This window comes from Onthophagus taurus, chromosome 2, assembly GCF_036711975.1.
Source record: "Onthophagus taurus isolate NC chromosome 2, IU_Otau_3.0, whole genome shotgun sequence".
NCBI lineage: Eukaryota > Metazoa > Arthropoda > Insecta > Coleoptera > Scarabaeidae > Onthophagus > Onthophagus taurus.
The window spans coordinates 245087-262360 of record NC_091967.1 but is presented as its reverse complement, the minus strand read 5'-3'; the positions used below and the strand labels follow the sequence as shown (position 1 = coordinate 262360).

Below are 17274 nucleotides of genomic sequence, written 5' to 3'. Positions count from 1 at the left end.
AATTAATTAAAACAATATAATTAGAATATTAATTTTTAAAGATCATAATACAAAAATAAATTGTTTATAAATAAATTAGTGCGATAAAATAAATTAGAAGCATTGTCATTTAGTACAAATTGAAACTCTGGTGGTCACTTAACCAATCACAGGCCGGCATTACAGTTAACCCAAAAGCCATTTTGACAGGTATCGGAAATTTCATAAATTAGTGGTGGTGCATGGTGTTGTAACTAGGCTTAGTTATAAAAACGTAAATCTAAACATATAATAACTCTTCTATACACATAAAAGATAATGGTAAAAGCCAGGTAGGTATATACACCTATTTTTAGGCATTAAAAACAATTAGGTATTAAAATCTTTTTCAGAAATCGTATAAACATGAAGCCTTCTCAGAATATTAAAAAACGGTTAGGAACGTTTAAAATAAAACCAAACGTAGCAGATGCACGTCAAAAATTAATTCAATCGAAACGTAAAAATGTAAGAGATGCAAGAGATATCCTTGCGAATATGGCAAAAAAGCAAGATGCTAGAAACAAACTGGAAAAAATGCGTCAAAAACGATCTGGAGATGTGAAATATATTGGTAATAGTATTATGAAAAAAACGGATAGAAATGGAAAAATCTCATTAGTAACAAACAAACCAAAATTGAACGATTTAAATGTAGCAATACAACAGCAATTAGGACTCTTACAATCGAGATCTCCCAAAAAAATTTCCCCAAAAAGACCAATTCCGTCTGTTAAGCAACCTTTTGTACCACCAGTTATTCGAAAAACCATATTAAACGATTATACCTTGCCTGTACAAACTTATCCATTTGATCAATCGGATTTATATCGATGGGTCCATCCTGATATTATCCCGCAAACTTCAGAACCAAGACGAAATTATAACCCTTCAGATTTACGTTTTAATTCTAAAAGACTTGCAGGTTACGTTGATTTAGATGCGGTTGATGATGAAGAAATGCCATTAGTTGCTCCGCTAAGAACCACACCGATGAAAATGAGTATACATTCTCGATTAGATACACTCCCGGCACCACAACAATCTCACGGAGTCCTCGCCAGTGGAATAAAAACGAAAGTTGTTATACCTGTTGGACATAGAATTGTCGTTTCTAATTTGCAAGGTGGTGTAACTGAAGATGATATAAGAGAATTGTTTGAGGATATTGGCGAATTATTAGTTGCAAGATTAGTAAGACCTGGAACCGCGGAAGTGATTTATAAAGATTTAAAGGATGCACAAAAAGCTGTCGAAACTTATCACAACCGACAATTGGATGGACAACCTATGAAGTGTTTATTGGTTAATAAAAGGCCAATTAATAATCCTACCGCACCAGCCATTGCACCCGTTGGGTATAAATCTTTTTAATTTTTGTTAAATTTATAAAGCGATATTATTTTTAGATCGGTGTCAAGAAAATCTACAATTTCTGATTCAAATAAACTCGTTCCTGATTTATCTACAATACATAAAGTTCTTTTTCAACGTGATTAGAATGTAATTATCGATAGATTTGAAGAAAAATCATGAAAAGGTGGTACTTAGATCCTTCAATATAATTAATTTGTCATTATATTTAATGTGTTTGTCAAAATAAGTCTTTATAACGATAATATTAGCGTTTAAAAACAATAAAATAGAAAGTTAAATGAAACTTTTTTTAATAACTTCCTTTTAATTGTTTTTTAAAATTAAGTTATTTAGCTTTTTCATTTACAATAACTGTATAAATGTAATCAAAATAAAATTTTACGACTAAATTGATATTTATAATCGCTTAATTTTATACACTACTCTCCAAAATTATCGCACCACCTAAATTATGCATTACATTACATAGAATACATATCGGGTAGGCGGACCAACCAACCTTGCACCGCGACCCTAAGGATCTATTGTACCCCGATAGATATCGTTATCAAATTTCACCGCTCTTAACGAACATTAATACCTTGCTCGGCGAAAGGTCATTCAAATCTTTTGAGGAGATAAACTGCGCAGTGGCATAAAACATGCTCAACCGTCTCTGCTTCCTCCGCACATAGTCGGCTAAACCCAACAAGTTGAGGTGTGCTTTTAATCGGCAGTGCCCATTAGAACTTTTATGCTACTACGGGCAAGTCCTAAAATATTCCCGGGTTTGACAGTGGCGATGTTAATAAACACCTTAGCATGTCTCATTCCAGGAGAACTGGTCCACAGCACGCGAAGTCTCTCTTCAGCCCACAGTCCAATCCTATATTTGGCCATCGCAAATGATACACCAACTGCTGGTTCCGGTCCCACAAACGCTTCAGCGCTGCCATCTCGTGCTAGCTTATCTGCCGCTTCATTGCCAGCAACCCCAGAGTGACCCGGGACCCAGATCAGAGAGACTCTGTTATCACAACTCAGTGTGTTTAATGTTCTCTTACAATCATTAACCAGAGCCGACACCGTTTTCACGGCTTGCAGCGCCTGGAGAGCGGCTTGACTGCCTGAGAAAATTCGTACTGTCATGTTCTTCACCCCTCTTTCAAGCAGGATTTTAGCACCCATGTCAATAGCAAATACTTCCGCCTGGAATACAGTACAGGGTGTCCCAATTTCGATGTCCACATAGGCTATCTCCGAAACTAAAAGAGATAGAAAAAAAGTAGCTTACATGTCATGATCTCGTTTTTCGAGAAAATGCTAATGCCGAAAACTCCGAACAGCTATCGTCTTTTGTTTTCGCCCTATCGGCAAAAACTGAAAATTTTGCAAAAACGAATATCTCACTTATTATCAAAGATGGAGTATTATAAATAAAACATTATATGGGCAACTTTTTACGAAGAATTCAGTGGCGTAGGTAGAATTTTTTTCCCATCTTTTATTTTCGAGATTTTAGGCGTAACTTTATTTTTTTAAATGGAAACCATAGTTGGCTATGACCTAAAATAATTTGTTATTTTCTTCTGATAACAAATATATATAGTTTGTGGGGTATATTTTTTATGGTTATTGAATAATTAACAAAAATTCATTTTGTTCCATCTAAAACTAATGTATGTATTTAAAAGTTAATGTTGCTATGGTGATAACCATACATACTATGATGGAACATAATGTATCAAATAATTGCCAAAGTTTGTATTTAAAAATTCGATATCAACTCTGGCATTATGTGCTGGCATTATGCACCAGCGTGTTAAGTGTCAAAGTATAACAAAACTGAATAAAACTTTACAATGAATTTCGAAAATTATGAAAAATGTAACATGATGGAATGCTATATGTTATCAGATAAGAATGCGACGTTAGCCGCGGAATTTTATTTCACAAGATATCCAGAAAGAAGACAACCGCACGTACGAACCTTCAGCCGGTCAGCAGAAAATTTAATAGATATTTGGTCCTTCCCCAAACCACATACAAAAACATACCAAAATGACCTGCAAGAAAAATTGCAACAAGACGTCTGACCCAAAAGACGCTGCTCCCGAATATGAAAGAAAAATAACTATAAACCATACAAAGCGGGGCTAACTCATTATTTATGTGCCGGAGATGTCAATCGAAGATTAGAATTTTGTAGATGATATTTAAAAAAATTAAATAATCTGCTGTTTGTTCAAAATGTAATCTGGACCGATGAAGTCTCTGAGTGTTCAAAGAAGATTGGGGTTCAATGTATGGTGTGTCCTTTTAGATAATAGAATTTTGGCATATAGTATCTACCATAAAAACTTAAACTCAGGGAAATACCTCAATATATTAAGGCAGCACATTGAGCTTTTGGTCGACAATTTGCCACTAAATATGTCTCAAATGATATATTTTCAATATGACGGAGCACCAGCACATAATGCCAGAGTTGTTAGTGAATTTTTAAATACTACTACAAACTCAAGGACAGTAGAATCTAACAGGACTGCTACATCCATTGTTGTGACAGCCTACCCGCAAACTACGTCACACTATTTTCCACGCCTAGCTGTTGTTATGGTCTATGCGTTTGCTGTGTGTTTTTAGAGGTTATATCCTAGACGTATTCATATTAGTTTTGAAGTTTTATGTTTTTAGACGTATTAATATCTATCATATAACCTCTAAAAACATAGACAGTTATCAGGCGGGGCAAATAGTGTGACGTAGAGTGCGGGCAACCAACCCGTAGTCGACTACAAAAATACAATGGATGTAGCAGTCCTGTTAGATTCTAGTGTCCTTGTTAGAAACATTGGCAATAATTGGAAACAATGCTTTCCCTCATGGTATGGTTATCACCATAACAACATTAAGTTTTAAATACATACAATAGTTTTAGAAAGAACAAACAAAATTGATACATTATATTCCATCATAGTATGTATGGTTATCACCATAGCAACATTAACTTTTAAATACATACATTAGATTTAGATGGAACAAAATGAATTTTTGTTAATTATTCAATAACTATAAGAAATATACCCCACAAACTATATATATTTGTTATCAGAAGAAAATAACAAATTATTTTAAGTCATAGCCAACTATGGTTTCCATTTAAAAAAATAAAGTTACGTCTAAAATCTCGAAAATAAAAGATGGGAAAAAAATTCTACCTACGCCACTGAATTCTTCGTAAAAAGTTGCCCATATAATGTTTTATTTATAATACACCATCTTTGATAATAAGTGAAATATTCGCGATTGTCGTTTTTGCAAAATTTTCAGTTTTTGCCGATAGGGCGAAAACAAAAGACGATAGCTGTTCGGAGTTTTCGGCATTAACATTTTCTCGAAAAACGAGATCATGACATGTAAGCTACTTTTTTTCTATCTCTTTTAGTTTCGGAGATAGCCTATGCGGACATCGAAATTGGGACACCCTGTACAGTACGTACCCAGGCTGTAGGCTTGCTTAATTCGAGGTGTCTGGCAGTATACTCCTGCTCCTACCCCTTTAGGCGTTTTTGATCCATCTGTGTATAAGAAAATGTCTGCCCGAAACAGAGAATTTTCATTTTCGATCCAGGACTGCCGCTCAGGCAGTACAATCTGGTATCGAGCATTAATCACTGATAGTGATACCGCCAAATCTGACGGCATTGATAGCACAGTATCAGTGCTTATAATGTCTTCCGCAGCCCATTGGTAGGACATGTCGGAACAGTTTTGAGCATATTGCTTAAATCTGTAAATGGTTGTTCTAGCCACTTTCTCTATATGCAAATGCAGAGGAGATAGGCCAAGCAGAACCTCCATTGCTAGAGTTGGCGTTGTGCCTATCGCACCAGAGATTGCCAATCCAGCTACTCGTTGAATTCGTGACAGTTTACTGATAACTGAAGTCTGTCGGACTTTCCTATACCAGGCTGCTGCTCCGTATGTGATCATAGGTCTAACCACAGTCACATAGAGCCAGTACAGTCTTTCAGGGGTAAGACCCCAATTTTTTCCACAAAGACTGCGACAAGTCCACAAGGATAGTCTAGCTTTGTGCAAAACTCCTTGCAAATGTCCATTCCATGGCAGGGTTTTGTCTAGGATTACTCCTAGATATTTGACTTCCTTTGAGAAAGGAATTTCTTCACCTTGGATAGTTGGGCGGATTAGTCCATCCAACTTTCGCTTCCTGGTGAAGGGCACAACAATTGTCTTTTGCGGGTTTATTGAGAGGTTCTCTCCCTTACACCAAGCGCAAATGGTATCTAGGGTCACCTGGAGGACTTTAGATATCCCCGGCAAACAGGTTCCTACTATCGCAATCAGATCGTTAACTAGGAGGGACCAAAGCAGGGGAGATAACACCCCTCCCTGCGGGCAGCCACACAAATTATGCATTAAGTTTAAAGGTATTTTTTTTTTGAATCAACGGATGGATTTTGATGATTCTTTCTTCACGGTATAGGTTGCTTTTTAAAGAAGAAATGTGTTGATGGTTTCTGACAATTGTCAACGTTTTACCCATATACGGGGTGTAAAAAGAAATTTATGTTTTTTCGTCTAATTTTGCAACACCCTGTGGAATTTATCAGAAAGAACCGCTACATTCCATTTACATTACGTTAGAATCGCAACCCTTTTCTACATTTTCGTTCAAGAATCATCTCGATATCTCTTTTATCAAGGAAGATACACATTTTTTAAGTTTGACTTAATTTTGTTGAATATATTCCTTACTAATGAAACAAGCAGGCTATGAAACGTCAAACAGTTTGACAGAAATGCTTGTCAATTTTATTTACGCATTTAGCAAGTTGCTGCTTTGGGTTATTAAGTGTTTATTTGACATGGACCGTATTTCAAGACATTTAAACCGCGATGAGTGTGTTGAGGCAGTTATTTTAGCCAATGAAGGAATAAATTATCGTGAAATAGGCTTGAGATTAGAAGTTTCTCATACAACAATATTACGTGCCTTTCAACGATTTCAAGAGACAGACCTGGACAAGGAAGAAGGAGAGTCACAACACTACGCCAAGATCGTTTTACTAGACTTCGTGCTTTAAGGGAACGTTTTGTTACAATGAGAAACTTACAGATACAAGTAGCAGATGTTCATAATATTCGAATTAGTACTAACACTGTACAAAGGCGTCTTGCCGAAGATGATTTGCATGCAAGGATTCCTGCCAGAGCACCAAATTTAAACGCAAATCATCGTAGAAGGAGATTGCAATTTGCCAGAAAACATCTTGACTGGAATGCTGATGACTGGGAACAAGTACTGTTCACAGATGAATCAAGGTTTTGTTTATACAACTCAGATAGACGTTTAAGAGTAATTCGACGGCCCAATGAACGCTATGCACAGTACAACATACGACCGACAACTTTATTTAATGGAGGATCTGTAATGGTTTGGGGTGGCAGACCTTGTTTCTTTGCGAAGAGGTTCATTAACAGGTGAAAGGTATATTACAGACATTTTATCGGAACACGTTTTTTATTAATGCATGATAATGCAAGACCTCATGTTGCCTATACGGTCCGTGACTATTTGGATGAAGTTGCTATACAAACCATGGACTGGCTACCCTGTAGCCTTAATCTCAATCCAATAGAGAATTTATGGGGCCGACATCCACCACCTATCGTTTTGGACGACGTTGAGATGATGGTAAGAGAGGTTTGGGATGCAATTGATCAAGATCAAATTCGACGCTTGATTTTAAGTATGCCTCGTCGCTGTTAAGAAGTGATAGAGAGGCGGAAATACACGTTATTAGGTGATTTTGAGAGAATTGATTAAGGATTATGTAGTGTTTTTTAGTTTTCACCTACTTGTTTAAAATGTTAATAAAACTTCGTTACATTTAAACTTGTGTATCTTTCTTGATAAAAGAGATATCGAGATGATTCTTGAACGAAAATGTAGAGAAGGGTTGCCATTCTAACGTAATGTAAATGGAATGTAGCGGTTCTTTCTGATAAATTCCACAGGGTGTTGCAAAATTAGAAGAGAAAACATAAATTTCTTTTTACACCCCGTATATGAGTAAAACGTTGACAATTGTCAGAAACCATCAACGCATTTGTTCCTTATTTTTTGTAATTCGCGTTTAATACTTTTTTTTAACAAAAATAAAGTAAATTTTGGCAATGTAGGGAAATAGGTGTGTAGCAGTTGGTAACACCGGAACACTTGAAAATAGAAACTTTGAATTGACAATTAGAACCTGTCAAAACACAAAATATATTCACCTGAAAAAAATGTTTGATGTATACCTCCCAAAATAAGAGAAATTGCTCAGAGTCAATGTCCTCATCATTGTGGACCTTGTATTCGATGCTAAGAACGTGTTTAAACATCCATAGACAAAAATTGTCACATTGACAACTAGAAAAATTAATGACCCAATGTCACCAACTTGAACTGGTTCCATAAAATGTTACTAAAATCTCATTACAGCATCGGATGCTGTAAGGAGTCTCATTACAGCACCCGTTTGAGTACTGTTATAGCTTCCATTACCGTAGCGAATTACAAAAAAATAATTTAGCAACTGAGTTGCTTCATTATACAATAACTTATATTGTATAATTTAAATTTTATGAATTCAAAAAAATTAATTAATTATCTTTTCAGTGGCAAACTCAACCTGTATTTAATTTCTTAATAAAATAAAGTTTAAATACAAATATATTTATATCTATACATATAACAAATTAAAGTACAGGAAAATTGTACGGTTCGTGTTGTTGTTTAGCCAGAGATAATAAACAAAGGAAATAGTTCTTATTTTGAGGATTAACATAAAAATTTAATCCGGTTTGTTCTCTGGTAGTTTCTTCAACCGTCTCATCGACACTTATATCCGGAGAAATACTAATATCGGAATGTTGCGAGCTCGCATCGGAAAACGTAATAAACCCAACGGTGTTTCTTACGTAATCTTGAATTCTCGCCTTAGAAATTGGGTCCAATTCGCCGGGACAATCGTCTAATTTCGTTCTTGTTGACGATACGGGTCTGATTGGAACCAATTTTAACATCAACAAAGTTGGATCCGCGTTATTTTCAATTCCGCACAACTCCTCCAGCTTAATCACTTTTTGGGTTAAATCGTCGTCTGTATTTACAATTATTAAAACTTCCGTAGTTAAAATCAACGCGACCGCTTCGTATTGGCCGTAAATAGTTATTGAAGTCGCTTCTGTAACGAAAAGAACGTTTGGTTTCGTGATTGGCGGCATAAATTTCCAGCAGTATTTTAAACAGGAGTTGGAACTGGAAAAAACGTGACTTGAGGAAGCTTTTGATCTTGCGTTTGGGAGTTTCTTCCAACCAGCTCCGTATAATAAACCTTGCCCGGTAAGTGCAACCAAATCAGCTGCTCCACTTAAAGGTTTCGTAATAATTCCTACTAATCCACGACCAACTCCAGATACAAGACTTCTTGGTGATGGACCCACTTGTCTCATAGATTGAATAGGATGATGCGCTATACCTCCAATAGCACCAAGAAGATTTATACCAAGACCGGTAAGGCCCTAAAAAAAATTTCAAATAAATTTGAAGAAAACTATTAAACTAAGATTAGAACTAAAACTAGAAACTTTCGGGTTTTGCCGTACGTCTTTTAATAAAAGGTTTGACGTTTCGGATGCCATGTTGCAACCTTCTTCAGAAACTGGTTCGAAGTGACGAGATCAAAAAATCGGTAACTATATATAAGTCGGAAAAACTAATTACTAATCAGTTAACACTAATTATAAACTAATAAATAACTAATTGCGTCGCGTCCAGTGTGAGGCGGGAAGAGGTCTTCGTGTTCACCACCATCTTCCATGTTCTGCTAAGCTCCCAGCCATCCTCTCTGTTGACGTTATTTTTATATCGGTGAATCTCTATGGCTTCTCTTGTCAGTCTTTGGTAGTATCTGTTGTCCCTAGCCAGCACCTTTGTTTGTTCGAAGTCTATTCGGTGCCCCTCTGCATGGCAATGTTCCGCAACCGCCGACTGCTGGATCTTCTTCAGCCTTACATCCCTCTCATGCTCCTTGATGCGGCACTCGACGTTGCGTCCAGTTTGGCCAACATAAACCTTCCCACAACTACACGATAGTCGATAGACTCCCGCTCCTTTTAATGGAGTTAGTTTGTCCTTGGCTATCGGGAGTGTGTCGTCATGTTACCAGCAGACAAGGGGAATGCCACCGTTGTTATGGACAGGAAAGAATACGACGACAAAATGATGAACTTACTGGACCCAGCCACCTACAGGAAGATCAAGAGGGACCCCACAGACAAAATCGTTAGAAAAATGAAGGAACTGATAAAATCTACAGGAATTCCAGCAGAAATGTTTGTTTGTGCAGGCGCCGGTACCACCAAGAATCTACGGACTACCGAAGATTCACAAACCAGACGTCCCCCTCCGCCCTATCGTCAGCGCCATCAACTCCCCAACATACCAGCTGGCTAAACATCTTGCAAAGATTTTGTCCCCCTTCACAGGTAACATGGAATCGTATGTCAGGGATTCTACACATTTTGTGGAATCGGTAAAAGGTGTAAAGCTGGATGCTGGGGATATGTTGGTAAGCTTCTATGTGGAATCCCTTTTTACTAGGGTACCAGTTAAGGATGCTGTAGAGGGTCTTCGCCGAAAACTCATTCCGGAGGGTTTACCAGGATACGTGCCAGATCTGGTGGAGTATTGCTTATCATCGACGTATTTCAGCTGGAAAGGAAAATTTTACGAGTAGTTCGAAGGGGCAGCCATGGGATCTCCACTATCGCCAGTTATAGCTAATTTCTACATGGAATTATTCGAAGAGGACGCTTTGAAGAAGAGCCAGTGGAAACCAAAACTATGGCTCCGATATGTGGATGACACGTTTGTGATATGGCAACATGGTCAAAAACGGCTCCAAGAGTTCTTGGATCACTTGAACTCTCAACATCCTATGATTAAGTTCACCATGGAAACAGAAACTGCCAAAAAACTACCTTTCCTAGATGTGTTGGTCACCAGGACGACAAATGGAGATATAGAACTTGGTGTATACCGAAAGAAGACCCATACCAACAGGTATTTACAGGCATGTTCACATCATCATCCCCAACAGAAGAGGTCCGTGATCCGTACATTATTTCAGCGAGACTATGTGAAGGAGAGAACTTGAAGAAGGAGCAACACTTTCTAGGAGGCGTGCTGCAGAAGAATGGATACACTTCGAGGGACATCAACCAGGCCATCAAGCAGCGAAAGCAGAAAGAGGACACGGTAAGTACAAAACCACTTGGATTTATCTGTCTTCCCTATGTTTCAGGTGTAACGGAACGAATTCCTAGGCACCTCAAGAAGAACGACATCGTAGTGCGAAACAAAATTCGGAACACACTCCCGATAGCCAAGGACAAACTAACTCCATTAAAAGGAGCGGGAGTCTATCGACTATCGTGTAGTTGTGGGAAGGTTTATGTTGGCCAAAGTGGACGCAACGTCGAGTGCCGCATCAAGGAGCATGAGAGGGATGTAAGGCTGAAGAAGATCCAGCAGTCGGCGGTTGCGGAACATTGCCATGCAGAGGGGCACCGAATAGACTTCGAACAAACAAAGGTGCTGGCTAGGGACAACAGATACTACCAAAGACTGACAAGAGAAGCCATAGAGATTCACCGACATAAAAATAACGTCAACAGAGAGGATGGCTGGGAGCTTAGCAGAACATGGAAGATGGTGGTGAACACGAAGACCTCTTCCCGCCTCACACCGGACGCGACGCAATTAGTTATTAATTAGTTTGTAATTAGCGTTAACTGATTAGTAATTAGTTTTTCCGACTTATATACAGGGTGGTTCAGTTTTTAATCGGGAAACTTTACTAGGACGTAGTACTTGCCAAAATAACACAAGTTTTTTATATAAATATAGGGTCGCAACTTTTTTGTTTTCGAGCTATGAGCGATCAAAGTTGAGCCAAAAATTTACATTTTATTATTTATTTCGGCTATAAGTAAACCGAAGAATTTGAAATTTGGTATGTATTTACTACTGGTTAACATCTTGTTTTCTAGCATACCTTAAGCTTCCCTAGCGCCTTCTAAGGGGATGAAATTCACCACCCCCTTGGTTCTTTTTAGAAGAACTTTTTAACGCAATGCAATATTAACATAGAAAAATATGGGTTGTACAGCTCATTCTTTAGTGGTTCTTTTTTGTCTCTTTAGTTTTTCTCTTAAAATTGATAGTTCAAAATGCATGCCATTGTTATCAATGCATTTTTGGCATCTTGTAACAACAGAATTAACTGCTGCTAATATTTGAAACGGATTGTTCCTTAAAGTGTTAGCAGCGTCTTTTATTTTTTCCAACAGTTCTTCCCGAGTGTTTATTGGAGCGGCGTAAACTAGATTTTTCATATAGCCCCACACAAAAAAATCTAAAACGTTAAGATCAGGAGACCTTGGTGGCCAGGCAACGGGACCTCGGTTTGCCTCTTGATAATTGACAGGACCTAGTCGTCCTATCCGTCTATGACCATGCACGTACGTTAGCGCTGTAATGCGATGGTGCGCCATCCATCTGAAGCCAATGTTGCTCCAGATCACCTAGAGGAACGTCCGACAAACATTCCGCCAAATCGTTTTGCAAAAAATTTAAAAAATAAGGCCCACAGAGGTTATTATTAATGACACCCATCCTCACATTAAAACTAAACTCTGTTTGGTAGGTTTTTGGACGTATTGCATGGGGATTTTCATGCTCCCAACTATGTAAGTTATGGTAATCTGTCCACAAAATCTTCTTACAAAAATTTTGGTCACGTTCAACAGACTGTACAAACCACCTACAGAAAGTTACTCTTTTAGGACCATCTTCAGGTCTTAAATTTTGTACAGGTTGAAAACGATCAGAGTTCGTAAAATTGTACTTCTTGAGACTCGTAAATTTTGAGCTTGAAGTAGTCTAGCAGCTATGCGACTGCTTAATGTGCTGTCATTATCAAAAAGGTTTAAAATTGCTCTTTGGTTTCTGTTATTTTGATTATTTCGTACTTGCTGGGTATTTAAACCATATTGTCGAAAACGTTGATGTGTATTGATAAATACCTGAGGATCAGGACATCTTCTATTAGGAAACCTTCTAGCGTATTCTCTAGATGCCGCTTCCGCATTTCCATCACAAAAACCATAAATAAAATGAGTGTCTGCGTATTCTTCTGTCGAAAATAATCGTGGCATGATCAATTTTTCCTAGTTTTTAAAACAATGATCAACAATAAAAAAATAATGATACTTTTACTTAATAACAATCAAGAAATATTTTCAATAATTGTCAACAATTAAGAGGATTTAACGTAACTAACAGCTCGTCTCAATACAAACATAAATTGTTTTTTGAAAATCAAAGCCAACTTTTAGAGTAATTTTAGCTAAGCATGGCGGTACATGGCACGACATTCATTTTACACAAAAACTATCAATTTGAGGAAAAAACTAAAGAGACAAAAAAGTACCATTAAAGAATGAGCTTTATAACCAATATTTTTTTATGTTAATACTCCATGGCGTTAAAAACTTCTTCTAATAAGAACCAAGGGGGTGGTGAATTTCATCCCATTAGAGGGCGCTAGGGAAGCTTAAGGTATGCTAAAAAAACAAGATGTTAACCAGTAGTAAATACATACCAAATTTCAAATTCTTCGGTTTACTTATAGCCGAAATAAATAATAAAATGTAAATTTTTAGCTCAACTTTGATCGCTCATAGCTCGAAAACTGATTCATAAGTAATAGGCCAAATTGTAAATGTACGTTCAGGAGGCCAAAATAATAATATTTTCATTAACAATAATGGGTCTTAGTCTGCTCCTTACTGAGATACAGGATGTTAAAGCGAAAAAAATAAAATAGATTTTTGTTAATAGATCAGCTACTTTTCTACATAATGACTCATAGTTGACTTATAGTTTTTGTAAGGGTAAACAATAATGTGTGAGAGGATTTGAGTTAACTCGTAGATGTCGCCACATGCGCCATATGAATTAGATGAAATCAGCTACAAATTTTTTATCGCTCATTATTTTACAACATACTTGTTTAATTTGGATAGCCCCATCATTTCTGTAGAAAAAAGCTATACTTCTTTGATCTTGAAAATATTAACGATTTTCGAGATATTTGAATTTTACTAATTCACTACACTACATTTCACGGTGGTCGACGTAGCATTAATCTGTTAAGACACAAGCATGGCATGGAATGTTGACATTTACCTAACCGTAATTGATAATTGATAACAATATTAAACTGAAACCATAAAAAAATTACGTAATAAAACAATTTATTGTACGCCAGTTAATAAAACGAAATACAACATTAGAACAGACTTGAACTAAGACCACTTACGACAACTGTTATCAAAACCTACATGTTAATGTTGTGCGAAGTTAAATTAAATTTAAGCTTAATTATGAGCTACTGCAAAAGGTTTTCAACATGACCACCACCAGCATTTATACACGCATTTAACCGTTTGGTTAAGGATTGTCTGACTTTAAAAAATGTTGCAGGATTATTTCGTATTGAATTGGCTGCATCTTGAATTCTATTCCATAACTCGTCTCGTGTATTTATAGTAGGTTCAGCATAGACCATTGATTTCATGTAACCCCACACATGCCTCAACTAAAAAGAGGAGCCCTAGCCTGGTACACCGATGCTTCAAAGACAGTAAGATCTGGAGTAGGCATGGGCATCAGTGGACCAAACAGCCACATCAAATTGCCCCTCAGCTCGGACTTAACAATTTTCCAAGCAGAAGTTCTTGCTATAAACTTCTGCACCGCTTTGAACCTACAGAAGGGACAAAAAGGTGCATCCATAAACATTTTCACAGACAGTCGGGCCGCCTTAAAGGCAATTCAGGCCTACACGTGTGGCTCCGCACTGATCAGAGAGTGCACCAACAACCTGAAAGAACTTGCTAGGGGCAATGATGTTACCTTATGGTGGGTTCCAGGTCACAGCAACATTGAGGGCAATGAGAAGGCCGACAAGCTGGCCAAAGAGGCAGCAAACACACCCTTCATTGGACCCCAACCTGGATGTGGACTACAAAAAAGCCACCTAAAACAAATAATCAATAACTGGGAGGCTTCAAAGATAGCCTTACGCTGGAAAGAACTTCCAGGTCACAGACAAGCGAAGAGTATGATAACTCCGTCGCAAAACAAAACCAAAGAGGTTTTATGCCTCAGCAAAGGGGATCTAAGAACGCTCTCAGGCTACCTAACCGGCCATGTGCCCCTAAAATACCACCTCTTCCACATTGGACAAGCTGAGGATCAAACTTGTCGACTATGCAACGACGAGTCAGAAACTGCTGAACATATACTGTGCAATTGCGTCGCCAGAGGACGTCTAAGGCACAACGTCTTCGGTAAAACTACCCTGTTACCTACCGACATAAAGGTTCAAGACCTTAGGACAATACTAAGGTTCATTAAGGACCTACATTTGCCCTAAACCATTGGAGGGCTAAAGTTACAATAGATCTTATAGGTCGCGGTAACGAGAGGGGCCGCCCTCCTCAGCCCGGCAGCAATAATAATAATAATAATAACCCCACACATGGTGGCCACTGAAATTCACTACCACGTCCAATCCAACGGTGAGGGAATGTTTCATTCAGATGTTCGCGCACAGCACGTGAAAAATGTGGAGGAGCACCGTCTTGCATGAACCACATATTTCTTCTTAGTGTTACGGTTGTATTTTTCCTTAATGTTTCATTTGAGTGTTTAACCTTTACTTTCCTAATTCTTCGTTTTAATTTTATTTTGGGTTAGATATTTTATTTTGTTATCGAGTATTTTGAGTTGCATAAATTTCGCGATGATTTATTTTGTTTACTTTTTGTTTATTTTGTTGAATTTTTGTTTAATTAATTTTTCTTTTTCAGCGACAATTCTCCGAAGATCTCCTTTCATAATTTTCCTTTTTCCTTTTCAATTTATTTTCCTCTAAACTTATTTTACTTCTTCGTTTCCCCTAAAAGATGGTGTTAATTCTTTCGTTATTCTTGCTTGTGCGCAAGTATCAATTTTTTTGTGAATTTTTGAGGATATTTATCGTCTGTGTAAGATTTTCTCTTCCTCTTTTCAAGTCAGATCAGTACGTGTACGCACGTAGAGTTAGGATTTTTGGTAAAGCCATTTTGAATTTTTCGCGTGGTGATTGGTTCCTAATCCAAATTTTTGGGATTCATCTACGTGTTGTGCAACTTATTGGTAACGTTTTTGCACGTCCAATTATCGGATTACTCCGGATTAAACCGTATTTTGAAACTTTTCTAAGTTTTTCTGACTAAACCTCGAAGATCTGAGGTAAGATATTTTTATTGAATACATTTTATATTTTCCCTTACACATTCATACCTTCATTTATTCAAACATACATCCTTTTACCACCGAATTAATTAAACTATTATCATCATTTTTTTTTTTATCTTATTTTTCCATCCTTTCTACTTTTTTTTTTTTTTTCTCTTTTCTAATTTCCTCGTGTTCATTTAAGGTTTTAATTGAAGAGCATAAATTTTGGCAACCTTTCTGTAACATTTTCGAGACAGAAGTTTGGTTATTGTGTGAGATTTTCAATCCATTTTCGAAGTTCTACCTTTTCGGAGGGGTTCTTCCTTGAGGATTTTGGTCGGGGTTGCATTGCCACCACCTATTAAGTTTTCCTTTCCCTGAATCGGAGGAGATTGTCGCTGGAGCTGGAAGAATTTGCTTGGATCGTCTACATGTGGTCAAGACAAGGTCAGACCTAAACGTTTTTTTTTTTTGTTATATACCGCTTCCCGGTGAGCTTTTGTTCAATTAATTAGTACAATTTAAATTAAATTCATTAAAATCTAAATCATTTAAATTAATTAAATATATTTTATTATATTATAAAATTATCATAGATTGAGAATATTCAGTATTGTTGTCTGTTTAATCAAACAAAATAATTTTTATTGTAAAATTTTGGCGTACTTTTTTTTGTTTCACGAATTAGTTTTTTTTTATTTTCTTTCTCGACGCCACACTGATATCAGGGGTACGGGTCGTACGCGTAATTCAATTCAATTTATTATTTTCTTTTTGCGTAGTTGTTTTGGTCATTTATTACAATTTTTTTTTTGGTACGCCAACAATTCGTTTCTTTTTTTTGTTGCTTCACGTTCGTTGGACAACAACATTTCTTTACTTACGTATATCATAATAATATTTTTTTTTTATTTACATTATTATTTTTTTTTTACCGAATAAATATTTTTTTTTTTTGCAACTTAAAATATCTCGAACTTTTTTTTGTGTTTTGTTATTTTTTTGTGTTTGTGTCCACTTGTGTCGATAGCATCATTTTACCACCTCACGTCACAGTTCGTGGACAACGCAGGGTTAACTGTGTGGCGCCTTATAAATAACCCTACCCGTCTTCACTGGGCCGGCCGAGGACCTGCGTTAGTTAGTAAACTGCTAATCGACTATATCGTTCCTTTTTTTTTGTGTTCATAAGTCGTCACATTAGTTGTAATGGAAGATCTCCCAAGAGGTCGACTAAGTCATTATTTAAAAAAATTAAATATGACTCTCCATTTAAATTAGGAGGTAATTCAACTGCACCACACATTTATTTTAAACTCGTGCTGGAAATGTCTATCTTTTTTTAAACGAGGGTTTTCGGTTTCCCAGGCATGACTATTTCGCCAATTAAAAACTCCGCGTCTGGTAAAGGTTGCTTCATCCGTGAAAAGAATGTTATTTAGGAATGTTGGATTATTATTCAATTTTCCTTT

General features: G+C 36.9%; 2 protein-coding genes across 4 annotated transcripts in view; one reads left to right on the top strand and one right to left on the bottom strand.

Moving 5' to 3' along the window:
* Window positions 1–144: 144 nt before the first annotated feature.
* On the top strand, window positions 145–1788 carry LOC111421194 (polymerase delta-interacting protein 3-like). Of its 2 annotated transcripts, none has more exons than XM_023054338.2 (3): window positions 145–311; window positions 372–1376; window positions 1428–1788. In XM_023054338.2, exons 1-3 carry the CDS (start codon window positions 298–300, stop codon window positions 1516–1518), a joined length of 1110 nt encoding a protein of 369 aa, XP_022910106.2. In that variant the 5' UTR covers window positions 145–297; the 3' UTR covers window positions 1519–1788. The 2 variants fall into 2 exon arrangements, with proteins under 2 accessions (XP_022910106.2, XP_022910108.2); XM_023054340.2 differs by having other exon boundaries at window positions 372–1371; window positions 1428–1678.
* A 6313-nt stretch (window positions 1789–8101) lies between these two features.
* Window positions 8102–17274, bottom strand: part of LOC111422536 (vacuolar protein sorting 13B) — a 39455-nt gene continuing 30282 nt past the window's right edge. For both annotated transcript variants that reach the window (XM_071201550.1, XM_071201551.1), the window contains exon 20: window positions 8102–8970. In XM_071201550.1, coding sequence (XP_071057651.1) covers window positions 8146–8970 — 825 coding nt within the window. In that variant the 3' untranslated portion in view covers window positions 8102–8145. The remainder of the gene's footprint in view (window positions 8971–17274) is intronic.

Bases quoted from the DNA above. Each gene is read 5' to 3' on its own strand.
- LOC111421194 (XM_023054338.2), top strand. The intron at 1,377-1,427 runs GTATAAATCTTT...TATTATTTTTAG, and splicing joins CCAGCCATTGCACCCGTTGG to ATCGGTGTCAAGAAAATCTA.